Here is a 15,650-nt window from a genome sequence, read left to right as displayed (position 1 = left end):
ATAATAATAATAATAATAATAATAACAACAACCTGGAGTTAAGCTGCTGCAGGGTCAGAACGAACAATTGTCTTTTTCCATATTGCCTTGTGGGGTGAATAATTCTGCCCACTTCCCCAACACTACTTCCCAAGTGGCAAGACTACAATACCAATATGTGTGGGGGTTTGCGTATGGTCGTTCTTCAAGTTCTGGACGACTTCTGCCACAAATCTTCTCTGTCTTTGTACTTTTACAGCCCCTTTATTTTGCACCTTAAAATTCAGAAATTGGTAATAGCTTGTCTTGGATCATTCCCATAATTATTTCCTATTCAGCAATCTGTTCTCCTCGGCTCACACAGTTGTAAAAATCGTCCGGGACTTCTGCGCCTCCACAGCAAAACAGTCCATAAATACTTTTAACATTTTCTGTACAATCGTCACCAGCCAATAAAAAGCAAAAGGTCGGCACGTGGTTTATTAGTTTGGGCAGGAGGAAGGTATTCCAACCCGATCCTTTCGCTCTTGCCAGGATCAAACATGGCGGGCCTCAGCCAGAATTTCCCGAACACCCAGTTCGCTTTCCCGTGACCCTAGTCAGTCTTTGGCGCTCCTTTTTCCACCTTCCTTCCTCCTCTGCGGCTCCAAGAGGGTCAGCGCCCCGGAGCGTGACAGCGGACCTGCTTCCCGCCCCCACCCGAGGGCCCGCCCACCAGCCGGCGCCAACCAATCGCAGGCCGCGCTGCGCCGGCTGGCAGCGCCGGCCGGCCCCGCCCCTCAGCCTCACTGTGGCCTGCGGCTGCCGGGCCGGTAGCGCCGCTTTCGGTCGCGCGGACTGGTGGTGTGGAACCGCGGGTCCCGGGTGTTCGCCGCCGGCCACAGCTCAGCCCAGCGCCGCCGAGCCCGTGAGCCCCGAACCTCCGCCATGGACTTCGAGGACGGTAAGCAGAGCCCTTGGCTGGTCGCCGCGGCGGGCGGGAGGCAGGGTGGCCGCCCCGGGGGTCTGTTTACGGTCTCAAGATGGCCGTGTGGGCTTTGTTCTGCGGGCCCGGAGGCCGCCCGCCCGCCGCGGGCCCAGTGCCCGGAATCGGCCTGTGTGGGCAGCCGCGGCGCCCTGTCGCGCCCGTCCGGCGCCCGCTGCCGCCGGGGCCCTGGGAGTTCCGTGCCGGCCTCGGTGCGGGGAAGGGCGCGCCCAGAGCACCACGGCCTCCGGACTCGGGCCCCGGACGCGAGCCCCGGACTCGCCCCGGCCGCCGTGCGTGGAAATTGCCCCGACGCCTCCCACTCCCCGGGGTCGGGCAGAGGGGCGAGTGGGGCCTCCCCTGCCTCGTCTCGCATTCGCCCCACAGGGCGGCGACCCAGCTCGTCCGCTTAGTAAATCCTCTGCCAGGCTGCTTCCTACCAGACCAATTTTCAGAGGCTCGTTCCCAGTGGATGTTTCTTGTGTTAGTTTAAGCTGAGTTTAAAGGGCGTCTGTAAGTGACAAGTATGGGTAGATCTCTGTACAGAATGGAAACGAAGATATTACCGGCTAGCAAACCAGGATGTTTATCCACCCAAAGGACCTGGTCGTTAATCCCTAATTTGAAATACTTCTGTGAACTAAAGCATTTTCCCTCTGGATTGTGTATGGATGGGACTTAAGTTAGTCAGAATTCTGGCACAGCATCACATGCCCTTCAAATTCAGGTCTGTGCACAGCCGCTTGAGTTGGACTTACCGTTTAAATAAACTGTATTTCAGCAGTACCTTTCAGTTGACTCTCACACTAGTTCTTTAAACCATTTTCACGGGCTCACAAAATAAAATTAATTTCGTCTTCACCTTGTCTTCAAATCTTGCCTAACTTTTATAGGAATTGGTGTCAAGATAAAATGCGTCGGTAATGACAGCATTAGGGAGAGGTGGAGAAGGGTTTGAGTGGTTAAACTGGACTTAATCCTGAGTAGCCAGACGTTTCTAATAAAACAGATTCACTAACTAGTTGTAAGTCCGAAACCCAACCCAAACCTGGTTTTCTTTAACATTGCATGTAGTGTGAGCCCAGCGTGTGAGTCTGACTAGACGATCTTTTGATCTTTGATTTGATTTCATGCCACAAAGAATTAAAGCTGCCAAATCTAAGTATGTGAAAGGGTACTAGAATAACCCTTTTGTGGATCCTTTTAAATTACTTTGAAATAGGGAGTTCAGCTCTTAAGACCAGCACACTGATGTTTTTGTTTGTTTTGGTTGGACTTTGACTCGTTTTGATACAGATACCTTTTAAACTACGAATATTTGAAGTGCCAAGGCTAGGAATGAAACTTAAAAAAAATATATTATTGTATTTTCATGCCAAAGTTTGATGACGGTATCAACACCCGTGGTACAGCGGGAGCTCCCTAGGGGGGAGGGAACAATGGGAGTGGTGTCTCTGCCCCCGCCCCCCGCCCCCGCAGGAGAATCCATTTTCTGTAGAGACTTGAAAAACAATAATAAAACTTAGTATGTTTGCTTTTATTGTCACCATGTGCCTACAATTCCAAACAGGGTCAGTAATAAAATTATAAACAGTGTCAGTGAGAAAATACTCCCCCTCTCTCTTGCTTCCTCTTAGCCTATACTGCTGTATTTGGGAGTGGAATTTGACTTGACAATATGTCTGAAGCTAATCCTATGTAGTATAGCTGGATTCTGTTGTATCCGAGTGACCTTTCTTTTAGTATTTATTAGTAAAATTAATTACAGGATCTAACGATTGCCAAGTCAGTTTTGACGGAAATTGCCAATATGGTTTTTGGTGATGCCATTTCCTGGATAGATATAGCACAGGCATACAGATGCATATGTGCATATGCATTCTCCAATAAAATCTTGAAAACCTTAGAGGGCAAATAGGTAAAAGAACTATATTAACTTTGAAAAAATTACATGTTACATAGAATCAATTCTCAGATGGCCCTTTTTGCAATATTTGATACATAATTTAATCTGTCTGCTTTCCCTTTTTTACCCTGTATAAATCAGTACTGGATTCCTCGTTTGGCAATTATAGATCAGGTGTTATAAGCTAATTTTTACATTATCATAATTTGGATGATAAACCTGCCTCTTGGGGAGATAGTGAAGAGGAAGAGATCTGTGTTTTCCCATATGAAATATTTGTAATTATTTATACCCCAATTTTGCAGATAAGTGAGTTAATGGCATTTTTAAAAATTGTGTTTCATTTGAATAGATGAGTATGTAATTTCAGATTTTTGCTAATATTGTACTAATTTCTTTCTGTTAAATGTGTCTTCATAGATTACACACACTCTGCTTGCAGAAATACTTATCAGGGCTTTAATGGTGAGTATCCTCTTTCGTTTGTTCTTAAATATGTTAAGGGAATGCATTTCAGTTTTTCTCTACATGCACATAAAGTAACAATGTAAAAAGCCAGTTCTACCTTGTTTCAGTCATTGTGTTGTCTCTTGATGTATCACTGCTCCGTGTTAATGTTGTCATACTGTGTATAGTATTTGAATTAGGGAATTTGTGATCAGAAAAGTTAGGGCTATTCAGATTAGTTTGACTCTTTGTTTTATTTGAATTATGATTCCTTTAATTTATTCCAAAAGGCCTTGACTACATTCTGAGTGATGAGTTACAAGAAACTAGCTGAGTTATTTTTGCTGAATGAGAAGCTTTGGTATTGAATAATGTAGATTAAGTGGATTATTGGCTTGATTTTATATTCCTTCTAATGTAATTCATTTTGACCTTGTTTTTGAGGTCATTTGCTTTAATGTGTCGAAATGTGTTAGTATATAAAGAGCTGTCTAGAGGAGCACATGAAAAAGCCTGATTATTTATTGACTTAAGTGTGACGTTAGAGTTGTGACTACAGAGCTAGATAAAATCATAGGAGGTATGCAGAATACAATTGGATGTTGTTTTGATAGTTATTAAAGTTAAGACTCTGCCAGGCAGGATGATAACATAAAAAAGAATGTGGAACAATTCAGTGAGGTTAAAAAAAGGACCCCAGAGTGGAAGTAAATATCCTGATTGCCCGAGAAATGGAACAGAATATAATACATTCATAAAATAAAACTGAAGCAAATGTACTACTAAGTAAAGCTGTGCCATTTTATGAGAATAATTACTATCCAGTTAATTTCTTTGTATCATCTCTAAGAGTTTAGAGAAACTGTACTTGATATGGGCTAAAAAGGCTCAAGATATAAGAAGTGGTCAGTATATATTGAATGCTGAAGAATATAGTTGTTTTTTTTTGTTGTTGTTGTTTTTTAAGCTTTTATTTTTAAGTAATCTCTACACCCACCCTGGGGCTGGAACCTACAACCCTGAGATCAAGAGTTGCACGCTCTACCCACTGAGCTGGCCAGGCCTCCCTGAAGAATGCAGTTTTTTTTTAAGAATTTATTTATTCATTTGAGAGAAAGAGCACAAGTTGAGGGTGAGAGTTAAAAGGAGAGAGAGAAGCACACTGCCCTCTGAGCTGGGAACCCAGTGGGTGCCGGGCTCCATCCCAGGACCTGGAGATCAGGACCCAAGTCGAAGGCAGATGCTTAACCCACTGAGCCACCCAGGTGCCAAGAATACCGAATGACATAATAAAATTAGCAAAGGAAGTTTGATTTGTATCCACATTTAGGTAGATTGAAAACTGGAAAGTTAGGAGTGCCTGGCTGGCTCAGTCAATTGGTAGAGCATGCGACTCTTGCTCTTGGGGTTGTAGGTTCAAGCCCCACGTTTGGTGTAGAGATTACTTAAAAATAAAATCTTTAAGTAGGAGGGGAAGAATGAAGGGGGGAAATCGGAGGGGGAGACGAACCATGAGAGAAGATGGACTCTGAAAAACAAACTGAGGGTTCTAGAGGGGAGGGGGGTGGGAGGATGGGTTAGCCTGGTGATGGGTATTAAAGAGGGCACGTTCTGCATGGAGCACTGGGTGTTATGCACAAACAATGAATCATGGAACACTACATTAAAAACTAATGATGTATGTATGATGATTAACATAACAATAAAAAAAGTAAAAAAATTTTTTTCAAAAAAAAATAAAATCTTTAAAAAAAAAAGAAAACTGGAAAATTAGCTAAGAAACCATTTCATAAATTTAGGTGTTAGGACTTAAAGACCCTGAACTTGGGAGATGACAAAATTAATTTTTTTTTAAAGATTTTATTCATTTACTTGAGAGAGAGAGCAAGTAAGAGAGAGACCACTAGTGGGGGAGAGGGGCAGAAGGAGAGGGAGGAGCAGACTGCCCACTGAGCAGGGAGCCTGACTTGGGGCTAGATCCCAGGACCCCAGCACAGTGACCTGAGCCAAAGGCAGATGCTTAACGGACTGAGCCACCCAGGCACCTGACAATAATAATTTTTAAAATATTAAGAAGTTTCTAGAGAAAATTAGCAGAACTTGCAAGCTGACTAGTAGTGAGTAGAAAATTGAGAAGGATGAATAAAAATGGGTCCAAGATTTTAAACTGGAATGAGTAGGACTAAAACTTTCACCAAAGAGAGACATTTGGAATGATAGAAGGCTTCAGTTTCTAGTAGTGTTTACCAGAGAGTTGGACTTAATGTCTAAATGTAGGACTTTGAAATGCAGAATCATACCAGGCCAGAAGTTTGTTTTCTTAATGTACAGTCATCATGCTATACATTATATCTCCATGACTTATTTTTTTTATAACTGAATATTTGTACCTCTTGCTTCCCTTTGCCCACCTCTACCCTCTCCTCTAGTAACCACCAATCTGTTCTCTGTATCAATAAGCTTGTGTGGTTTTTTTTTTTTGGTTTGTTTAGATTCCATATACATGTGAAACCATACAGTATTTGTTTTTCTTTGTAACTTATTTCACTTAGCATAATGCCCTCAGGGTCCATCAGTGTTGTTGCAAATGGTAAGATTCCATTCCTTTTTATGGCTGAGTCCTATCCCATTGTATATCTATACCCCATCTTCTTTATCTATTCATTCTTCAGTGGGCACTTAGGTTGTTTCCATATCTTAATTATTGTAAATAAAGCTGTAGTGAACGTGGGGATGCATATATTTTTTTAGATTAATGTTTTACTAATGTTATGACTTTCATTTTTTTCTCTTAATGTAAGTTCCAACATTGTGATTGTTAGATTTCCCTGGAGAGCTTTTTCAAAGTATATCTCTTCAGGTCATACTCTAGTCCTCTTGAATCTTAATTTGAGACAAGTGGTCCCTAGTTGTGCATGTTATGAAAAAGTACTCTGAATGATTTTGGAATGCACTGCTGGTTAAAGATCATTATTTGACATTATTTTGAGGTATAGGTTATCTATATTTTATACATGAGGAGCTTAATTTCAGAGATATAATTTGACTTCATTTAACAAATATTTCCTGAGTGAATGCTGTATATCAGATACTATTCTAGGAGCTGGCAATATAGCAGCCCATATTCTTGCCCTTGGGGGGAGCGTACAATCTAGTGGGATGAAATGGAAAGTAAACAAGATAAAGAAGTAACATATATTGTATGTTAGATGGTAATAATTGCTTAGGAGAAAAACGACAGAGGGAAGGGGTGGTGGTGTTAGTATGTGTGTGTTTGTTGGGGGAAGGACTTATTAAGGAGGTGACATTTGAGGAGGTGAGGATGCAAGCTATGGGCCTATCTAGAGGAAGAATGCTGTAGGCTTTAGAATATAAAAGATGTGTAGTTACCAAATGAAGCCATCAATACAATTCATTGTTAGCGTTGTATTTTTCAGTGACTGAGATGAATTAAAAGGTACTGGAAAACCTGTCAAGTTCCAAACTCCCTTCATACCACTTCTTGGAAGGAAGTTGTATTTCCAGTGTTTCCATGTTTCCTTCCTGCTTCATAATAACTTCTTATATAAATAGCAGACAAAAGAGGGAGAGCATTCCAGATAGAGGGAAAGCAGGAATAAAGATAGGGTTGAGTACATTGTGGTTCAGAGAGACTCATGAAGAATGGTTTTTTGTTTTTTGTTTTGTTTTGGGTTTTTTTTTTTCTTTGTAAATAGGCTCCATGCCCAGCATGGAGCCCAACACAGGGCTTGAACTCATGATCCTGAGATCAAGACCTGGACGCTTAACTAACTGAGCCACTCAGGTTCTCCTAGACTTAAGAAGAATGTTTCGACTAGAGCAGATGATTTTTGCTGAACAGTCTTTTTTTTTCTTTTTAAATATTTTATTTACTTACTTGACCGAGAGAGATAGCGAGAGCAGGAACACAAGCAGGGGGAGTGGGGGAGGGAGAAGCAGATCCCCCGCTGAGCAGGGAGCCTGATGTGGGCAGGGCTCCATCCCAGGACCCCGGGGATCATGACCTGAGCCGAAGGCAGATGCCCAACGACTAAGCCACCCAGGCGCCCCCACCTTGTCTTAAGACAAGGTTAGAGTGGTAAGAGTTGTAGCCAGAGGCATTGAAAATCAAAGATAATTTGTTTATATCTAAGAGAGAGAATAGGAAATAAAGACCTGAAAGAGTGGAGGGATTGAGAGGTACAGATACAGAGGAAGAGCATTCCAGGCAGAGGCAGCAGCAGATGCCAAAATGGGTGTATACTTCCTGTGTTCTAGGGACAGCAAGGGGCCTGGTATACCTGGAGTGATAAGGGGGAATAGTAGATGATGAAGTTAAGAAATGATGGGGTGAATTATATAGGGCAGGATTTCTCAACTTCAGCAGTATTGACATTTTGGACTAGATAATTCTCTGTTGCGGGGGATGTCTTGTGCATTTTAGACTGGTTAGCTGCATCCTTTGCCTTTGCACTAGATGTGAGCAGCACCTGCCCTTCGGTTTTGACAACCAAAAGTGCTTTCAGACATTGTCAAATGTCCCCTGGAGGGCAAAATTGTCCTTGGTTCAGAGCCACTGTATAGGGCCTTACAAATTATTTAAGGCTTTGGCTTTTACTTTGAGTAAGATGGGAAGCCGTTGGAAGTTACTAAGCATTGAACATGATTTAAACCTAAACTTTAACAGACTTATTTTGGCTATTTTCTTCAGAATAAACAAAGGGAGCAAAAGTGGAAGCAGGAAAACCAGTTAGGAGGCTGTTGAAGTAATGTAAGTGAGAGATGCTGGTGGCCTGTAGCAGGATGCTGGAAGTGTGGATATGGTGAAAAGTGGTCCCATTCAAGACTTAGTGTCACACACCTCATTAATTATTTTGATCCTAATTCAGTTGTTTTTTCCTATTATACTCCTCAGCTCATTCCTTGTGATTTAATTGTAACTAAGTTTTAATATTTGTTGAGCTTATTTGTATGATAGAGTGATTGAAACAATAGATTTGATTTAAAACATTAGGTCAGTTTTATTTTTGAGTGAATTAGTTTCATTTAATATTAATAGTAAAGGTATAATGTTATATTTTTACAGTTTTATTTTTAAAGTGATTTTTAAGTTCATTTGGTAACCTGGAAGAATATTGTTCATATATAAGCAGTCATCTTATAGAATCTATATCCCTATAATCACACTGATTACATACAGTATAAAGACTTTTCCTTCTTTCCTTTTTAATTAACTGAATAATAGCAGTACTATGAACAATAAGCCAAAGTCATTGCCATGTAAAGGTGGCTCTCTTAATTTTTGTGTACTCCACAATGCCTGGCAAAAGGTGGGTGTTCAAGAAATATTAGTAATTTATGACTGTAGTGAAATAAAAACACACAGAATAAAAAACAAAAGGATTTAATATCCAAATACAGCCTCTGTGAGCTCAAAATTGAAATTGGCAGAAATAACAAAATGCAAGACTTTTTACTTTGTGTACCGAACTGAACCTAACTCTTAAGATTATAATTATTTATATTTTAAAAAGATTTTATTTATTTATTCGTTTAGAGAGAGAGCAAGTGAACAGTGGGAGGGGCAGAGGGTAGGGAGAGAGAATCCCAAGCAGACTCTGTGCTGAGTGCAGAGCGCAAGGTGGGGCTCAGTCTCATGATCTTGAGATCATGACCGGCGGTGAAACCAAGAATTGGATGCTTAACCTACTGAGCCACCTGAGCTGCTCCTTAAGATTATTTTTAATATGAGGCTTAGAAGAAGGCTTTTAAGTTTGAAATTTTTATTTTAATTTCAAAATTGCCCTCTATCTGTGATGGTATGAGCATAAGTTACCAACTTTAAAGACAAATAATTGGCTATTCTATTAGTCTAGAACTGTGTTGTCTAATATGGTCCATTACCCGCATAGAGCACTTGCAATGTAGACAGTTGAAATTGAGATGTGTTGTAAATGTAAATTACGTACCTCATAGGAAGTCTTAGTATGAAAAAAAAAAACAGTGTAAAAGAGCTCATTAGTACTTTCTGCATATTGATAAACTTTTTGTGCTCTGTTATGCATATTGGTACGTACAAGTTTTATAAAGTTCTAAATTTCACTTGAAAGATCAAATTTTATTATTGGCAGCACGTACTGTTACTTGTTTTCCTTGAACTGACAGTTTTACTTTGTTCATTTTTGAGAAAATGTCTGCCAAATGCTCAAGTCGGACAACCTTAGTTTTTGAATGTTGGTCTGTCCTTCTAGGAAAAATAGTCTTCCTTGTAAAAGTGGCTAATTCAGTTAACCAAGCACTTGCACAATGGCTTTTCCTGGAGAAAACTGTGCTACTTTGGTATGCAGCAAAATTGCTTTCTTTCTGTGTACTTTTTGTTTTACTAGAGAATATCAGAGAGAAAGTGTACTCAAAGGTGACGATTTAATAAAACTGATAATTCTGACTGCTTCATCAAGGACTTTTGTAAGTGGAGATGGCAGTTCTCTTTTATTATTTTTTACCGCAAGTGTGCCGTGTTGAGGACTGCATTGGCTGCTAGTACAGTTCGGTGCCACTGCCTTGATTTGTGCTGTGGCACTCGCAGTTTTACCTACCAGTACCCTGTGAAAAAGGCATATAATGTTGTAGTATTATTTATGAAAATTGTTTGATCTTGTGGATCCCTGAAAGGGCCCTGGCACCTCCCAGTGGTGAACAACTATTCCTTGAGAACTGTGGCTCTGGGGTATAAGAGAATTAATAAAAATCAGACTCTGACCACAAGACTAGTGTACGTTTAAGATGAGGCCACAAGTCTCAGAATATAAGGCAGAGTATCATAAGCATCATATAAGAGCTACAGACTTGTAGATAGTTAGAAGAAAGAGATGATGATCAACTGAGACAGTATCACTAGAAGTGTTCTTGAAAAGGGTTAGTATTTGAAATGGACTTTAAAAGATGAGATTTCAAGAAGCAGATATTTGGGGTTTTAGAGGAGAGTGTTTCACGTAAAAGCAACAGCATAAAGCTGGAGGGGTGGATACTTACTGAACTTTGGGAAAATCATTTCATCTGTTTCAATTTTAGCTCCCTAATCTATAAAATAAGATTGAATTTTATCCTTAAATCTATAAAATAAGATTGCTTCCAGCTTTAAAGTTGCAAGATTCTGCGTGGTATCTTTGTGAAGTTGTTGCTGTTGTCATTATTGTTGTTGTTAGGACCAGCAATATTGAAGTGATTGTAATTAAAATTTAGTGTTTAAAAAAATACAAATTAAGGTATTTGCTCTATGTATACTATTGTATTTATTAGTGCATAAAATTTGGGGAGGGTGGTAATAAAGGATTTTAAAGGACTTTATAGGACACATTCTCAATGATTCTAAAATTTTTTCATTTTTAAAATCGTAGTAAATTCATTTTATTACCTCTTGTTGTATTTTTCATGTAAGAGGTTGGGATATAGGTGGAATTGCAGTGTAATAAAATATACTCAGTACCCTTAATGTATTAGAATTTTTTTTAGTGTTTTGAATTGCTAGAGTTCACATTCATTCCCTTTATTCAGAGTATTTGAGGATTTAAATGTTTGTTGAGTTGTTATTATTTACGGGCGTAGAACCACAGATTAGCCCCCTACTCCGTGATTTTACTTTTTAAAAATGTCTATTTCAGTTAATATATGAACAAATTGAAATTAGGCTAGTTGAAAATGTGGCTGCTTCTGGGTTTTTAGACATTTTGAGGACAGTTATTTGCAAAAACTATACTTAAAACAAAAATTTTTCTTTTTGACATTATTAAATGCTGACTTTTCTTGAGAGTAGGAATTATTTGTTATTGATTACATACTGTATCATTCCTAATACAGAACCTTAAAGGAGTACCCTAGTCAAGTAAATATTGGCTAAATTGAAAATAATTCTAACATAGAACTTTTTAGTTGATAATTTTTTTTTGAAAAATTACGTTTTCTTAGCAAATCTGATTTTTCAGTAGATTATTCTGTGAGTTTTTTCCGTCCATGTCTAGTGTGAGTTTAGCTTAAATGTTATTGATGAATTATTATCTCAGATAACTGATATGAGTATCTCATGTTTTATGCAAAGATTCCCAAAGAGAATGGTATATCTTACTGACCTTTTGTTATTGACTCTGTTTCAGGAATGGATCGTGATTATGGCCCCGGATCTTATGGAGGTCTGACATTCAAGGATATTTATCTAAAAATTCTTCTTTTGGGTGCCAGTAAAGGTGAGCATCATTTAATTTTTTTCTTTTTAAACTCTTTATAGGGATGGACCGTGACTATGGCCATGGATCCTATGGGGGTCAAAGATCCATGGACTCCTACCTAAACCAGTCATATGGCATGGACAATCACAGTGGTGGTGGTGGGGGTAGCAGGTAAATTGCTTAATCACTTGGCCAAATAATTAGATGACTATAAGATTCTGGATATTTTAATTTAAGTATTCCTTACGCATGTTATGATACTTGAACTTCACTATTTGGTATTGAATAATCACCTTAAATGTTTAAAGGTGTTAATTAATGGTTCTAAAAATTATCTCAGGATCACTGACAGACATTATTTTAGGAAAACTTCAAGTAGCTATTTTCATTTCAATACAGTAGAGTAAGATTTTCTGTCTTCAGTAGTGATTTTTTTTTTTTACTTCTTTTACTTTTAACTCCTTATCATTCAGAATGTTCTGAACAAATGATATAAAAATGTTATTGGAAATATTATTTGTGAAGTTTTTTTCTTTATGAGTTTTAAAAGTATCTTTTCTAATATGGGGTGTTCTGTAAAGCAGCAAAGTAGTCTTTGACTGGAATGGGTTTAACTGAACCAGTCTAGCAACATTCAGTTTCTGAGAAACATTTAAGATAGTTATTCTTTCAATTTCAATTTTAGAGTAAGTTGTAAGAACATATTGTAATAATAAAACGTTCTTTAAGTTCATGTCTAGGTTATTTATTGGCAGGTACTACTTATACCAAAAACACTGTGCTCTAAGCTAGGAGCATTGTATCAAAGCCATGAATACTATACCTTCTTTTATTTTAATGCACTAGAGTTTAGATTGTTTTTATATTTCACTGTTGATACCTTGTAAAGCTTAACACTAGTTGAACTAGTATAGGCTTTAGGGTTGACCACATTTCAGGCAAAGGCGGTATACCTTTTGAGGCACAGATATTTCTACTAAATATAACTAGTTAGGTAACATTTGAAACTATCCTCCTTCTTCATAAGTTGAAGGATCTGGATTCCTTAAGGATGGACTGAATGATGCTTACTTTCCTTCTTTCTGCTTCAAGTGTGCCACTATGGTTTATAGTAGAGGAAAATAAAAAAAATGAACAGATACAACAATTTTGCTTATGTGATAGATGTTTTAAAAAGAGTTGGAAAGAGGAATAATTTTTATATGGTTACCAGGATTCAGAAGTAAATAGTACATTCTGTTTAGTGATCTGTAAATAATTGAAATAATGTAACACATTTAAATGTTTTAATATATCCGTTATTGCCCTATTGCATTGTAAATGTGTTGTGCATAAACTATGTAGATGTTATTGTTTATCTCATGTGTAATTGTGGGCCTTTATAAAACTATGTTGTAAGATATCAAGCAACTTTTGTAATCCATGCTTTGGATTTGTGAGAAGTAAGATGATTTGTTTCTTCTGTTGACTCTATTAAAACCTTGAGGAGACTGTGTGCTCCCCTTTTTTAGAGTAGTTTTATGTGATAATTTCCTGCCAGGAAAGAATTTTTTAAATAATTGAAGACTTAAAATGTATTCTTTCTCATCTGCCTTGATAATTTATGTGCAGAGGGTATATGTTGGTGGTCTTTTACTTTTATGTTCTATTTTATGTGCTTATCCTTTTAGATTTGTTAGATTTGCTAGTCTACAAGTGGAAAGTGACTGAGGGTTGATTATTGACCTTACCCAAAGCTGGGCAGGATATCAAATTTCATAACCAGAGATAATTCTCCAAATTTTGACTGCTATAGACACAATGAAGCAGTTTTGTGATATAGATTATTGGGGGTGCAAAAGGATCTCTTTTGTGTCACACATAGCTTATATTAGTGTAGTCTTCAATTTTTGTCCCTATTGAACGCCAAAATATTGTAAATATTTGGTATTTTCCAATACTAGGGATGGATTCAAAGAAAGTTTGAGTAGTTTGTGAACTTTAGTAAATGACTTTTTCCAAGACTAGGGCTGGGCTTAAATACCAACAGACAAATCTTTTTAATAAAATAGAAAAGCTGCTACAAAGCAGATTTTTAAGCTAAGGTTTACTTAACTCAATTCATATTTAAAAACTGACTCAGATAGCTTTCTATCTGGTCTCATGTTGAACTGCCCAGCCCTAATCAGGTGTGAATAAAAGTAGAACTGTGCAAACCAGTATGGTATAAATGAATTTTAGTTGATAAATGTCATCTGATAATTTGTCTTTTGAATTGTCTAACATTAGTAAGCTTACTTTTGTTTTTTCCCTCACTGTGCAACTTTTCCAGGTTTGGACCTTATGAGTCTTACGACTCCAGGTCTTCTCTGGGTGGGCGAGATCTGTACAGATCTGGCTATGGTTTTAATGAACCCGAACAAAGCCGCTTCGGAGGTAGTTATGGTGGTCGATTTGAGAGCTCCTACCGGAATAGCCTTGACTCTTTCGGAGGTAGAAACCAGGGCGGGTCTAGCTGGGAAGCACCTTACTCCCGTTCAAAATTGAGGCCTGGGTTTATGGAGGACAGAGGAAGAGAGAATTACTCTTCCTACAGCAGTTTTTCTTCACCCCATATGAAGCCTGCACCTGTAGGCTCTCGGGGGAGAGGAACGCCTGCTTATCCTGAAAGTACGTTTGGAAGCAGAAACTATGATGCTTTTGGAGGACCATCAACAGGCAGAGGCCGAGGCCGAGGAGTAAGTACAACAGAATCTTTTCAGATTCTTTTCACTAGTCACTCTTTTAAACCCTTTCAAGACCATGGTTTTCATCTAGAATAAACACTGTTCATCCCAGTGTATTTTGAAGCAAAAGTTCAATCATAAGCATAATTTTTAGGTTGCCTATAAAAGATTTTCCAGCACTTCAGAAAATAAGTGGCAGTGTGAGATGATTGTTCGTAAGTTTTGCCAAATCTCCCTTTATTAAAAAGGTGAGGATATTAGGTTTTGGTCTAAAAGGGGTTAAAAGGAGTTGCATTTTTCCTTGTAAACACTAGCAGTTTTGCTGGTGGGACAGTTCTTGGATTATTGTAAAAGGTAACTGAACCCTTTGGAGTTTTTGAGTAGGTTAAAGGTGCAATGTATGATAAAATGTTTATACTTTGCTGCTAACTCTAGCACATAGAATTTCTTCAGAGCTCCATATTTCACATTAAACACAAGGGACTAAAAGTTGGTGATAGATGAGGGTAGCTTAGCCATGTTTACATGGTTGAAGAAGTTGATATGTTTAATAGGTTGTAGAATGATCTGTGGTCAGTATAATTACTAACTCACTCTCTTGCCATATGTCCCATTGCTGGGTGTTCTGTTTTCCCTTGTGTCACTAGTTTATACTATTGAGAAATAAGTTCCTACCTGTACAAACATGTCTCTCGCTCCTTCCTAGGAAGTAATATTTTGTAAATCATTGCTTACATGAGTAAATATACTAGTCTTCAAGTGTTTTATTTCAGGACATAGTATAAAGATAATGACTTATGTTCTTAGGTAACTTGACTGACATGAAATTTTACCTAGTAAGTGTATGTAGATTGTGGAGTTTTGTAGTTTGGTCATATGAAGGATACTGTATTTTTGATTTAATGTAAGAAATGTTTTTTTTTTTTCTTTTTTTAAGTCAGTTACTCTTAATATTCTCTTTGCAGAGGAAAGTACTTCTGATAAAAAAAATGTAGTAGGGCACACGTTTTTAACTGTTCATTAGCCTTTGGTACATGAGTGTAGTTTGTCACTTTTGTGTAGAAATTTTGCATTTATAACAGTTACCCTTTACTTAATGTAAAATGCATTGCACCTTTAATGGATAATTAATGAAGATATTTCTAATGTGACTCTACAAATTACCTGGTAACACTAATCTATTCAAGTCTACTAGGTTAGCTAGGGATTCCTAAGCATAATACATAAATGTAAGCAACTGATATGTTGCTATTCTACCATAATTAGTGACTATAGGTTAATTGAAAATTGTTGGGGTAGTAGGCTTTGGTTTTTGAAGTTGAAAATCAATTCCAGTTTGAAAATTTGAAAAACACTTAACATTTTCCATGCTGTATATTACTTTAGGCAAATGATTTTTTTCTTAATGAAACTTCAAATATTAATTT

At 38.0% G+C, this 15,650-nt stretch overlaps 1 protein-coding gene across 6 annotated transcripts in view; it reads left to right on the top strand.

The window, feature by feature from the left end:
* Positions 1–762: 762 nt before the first annotated feature.
* ZNF326 (zinc finger protein 326) overlaps positions 763–15,650 on the top strand; it is a 36,450-nt gene continuing 21,562 nt past the window's right edge. For 4 of the 6 annotated variants that reach the window (XM_045897230.3, XM_054512753.2, XM_064588860.1 and 1 more), the window contains exons 1-5: positions 763–922; positions 3,270–3,314; positions 11,447–11,482; positions 11,578–11,689; positions 13,830–14,235. In XM_045897230.3, coding sequence (XP_045753186.1) covers positions 907–922; positions 3,270–3,314; positions 11,447–11,482; positions 11,578–11,689; positions 13,830–14,235 — 615 coding nt within the window. In that variant the 5' untranslated portion in view covers positions 763–906. Of the gene's footprint in view, positions 923–3,269; positions 3,315–11,446; positions 11,537–11,577; positions 11,690–13,829; positions 14,236–15,650 lie in introns of all 6 variants that reach the window. The other 2 variants (XM_064588861.1, XM_064588862.1) reach the window with 2 other exon arrangements.

The sequence above is a fragment of the Mirounga angustirostris genome, unplaced genomic scaffold (assembly GCF_029215605.1).
Source record: "Mirounga angustirostris isolate CCGP_5_RB_7025 unplaced genomic scaffold, mMirAng1.0.hap1 SCAF_4, whole genome shotgun sequence".
Classification (NCBI taxonomy): Eukaryota; Metazoa; Chordata; class Mammalia; order Carnivora; family Phocidae; genus Mirounga; species Mirounga angustirostris.
This window is presented reverse-complemented; position numbering and strand designations above follow the sequence as displayed.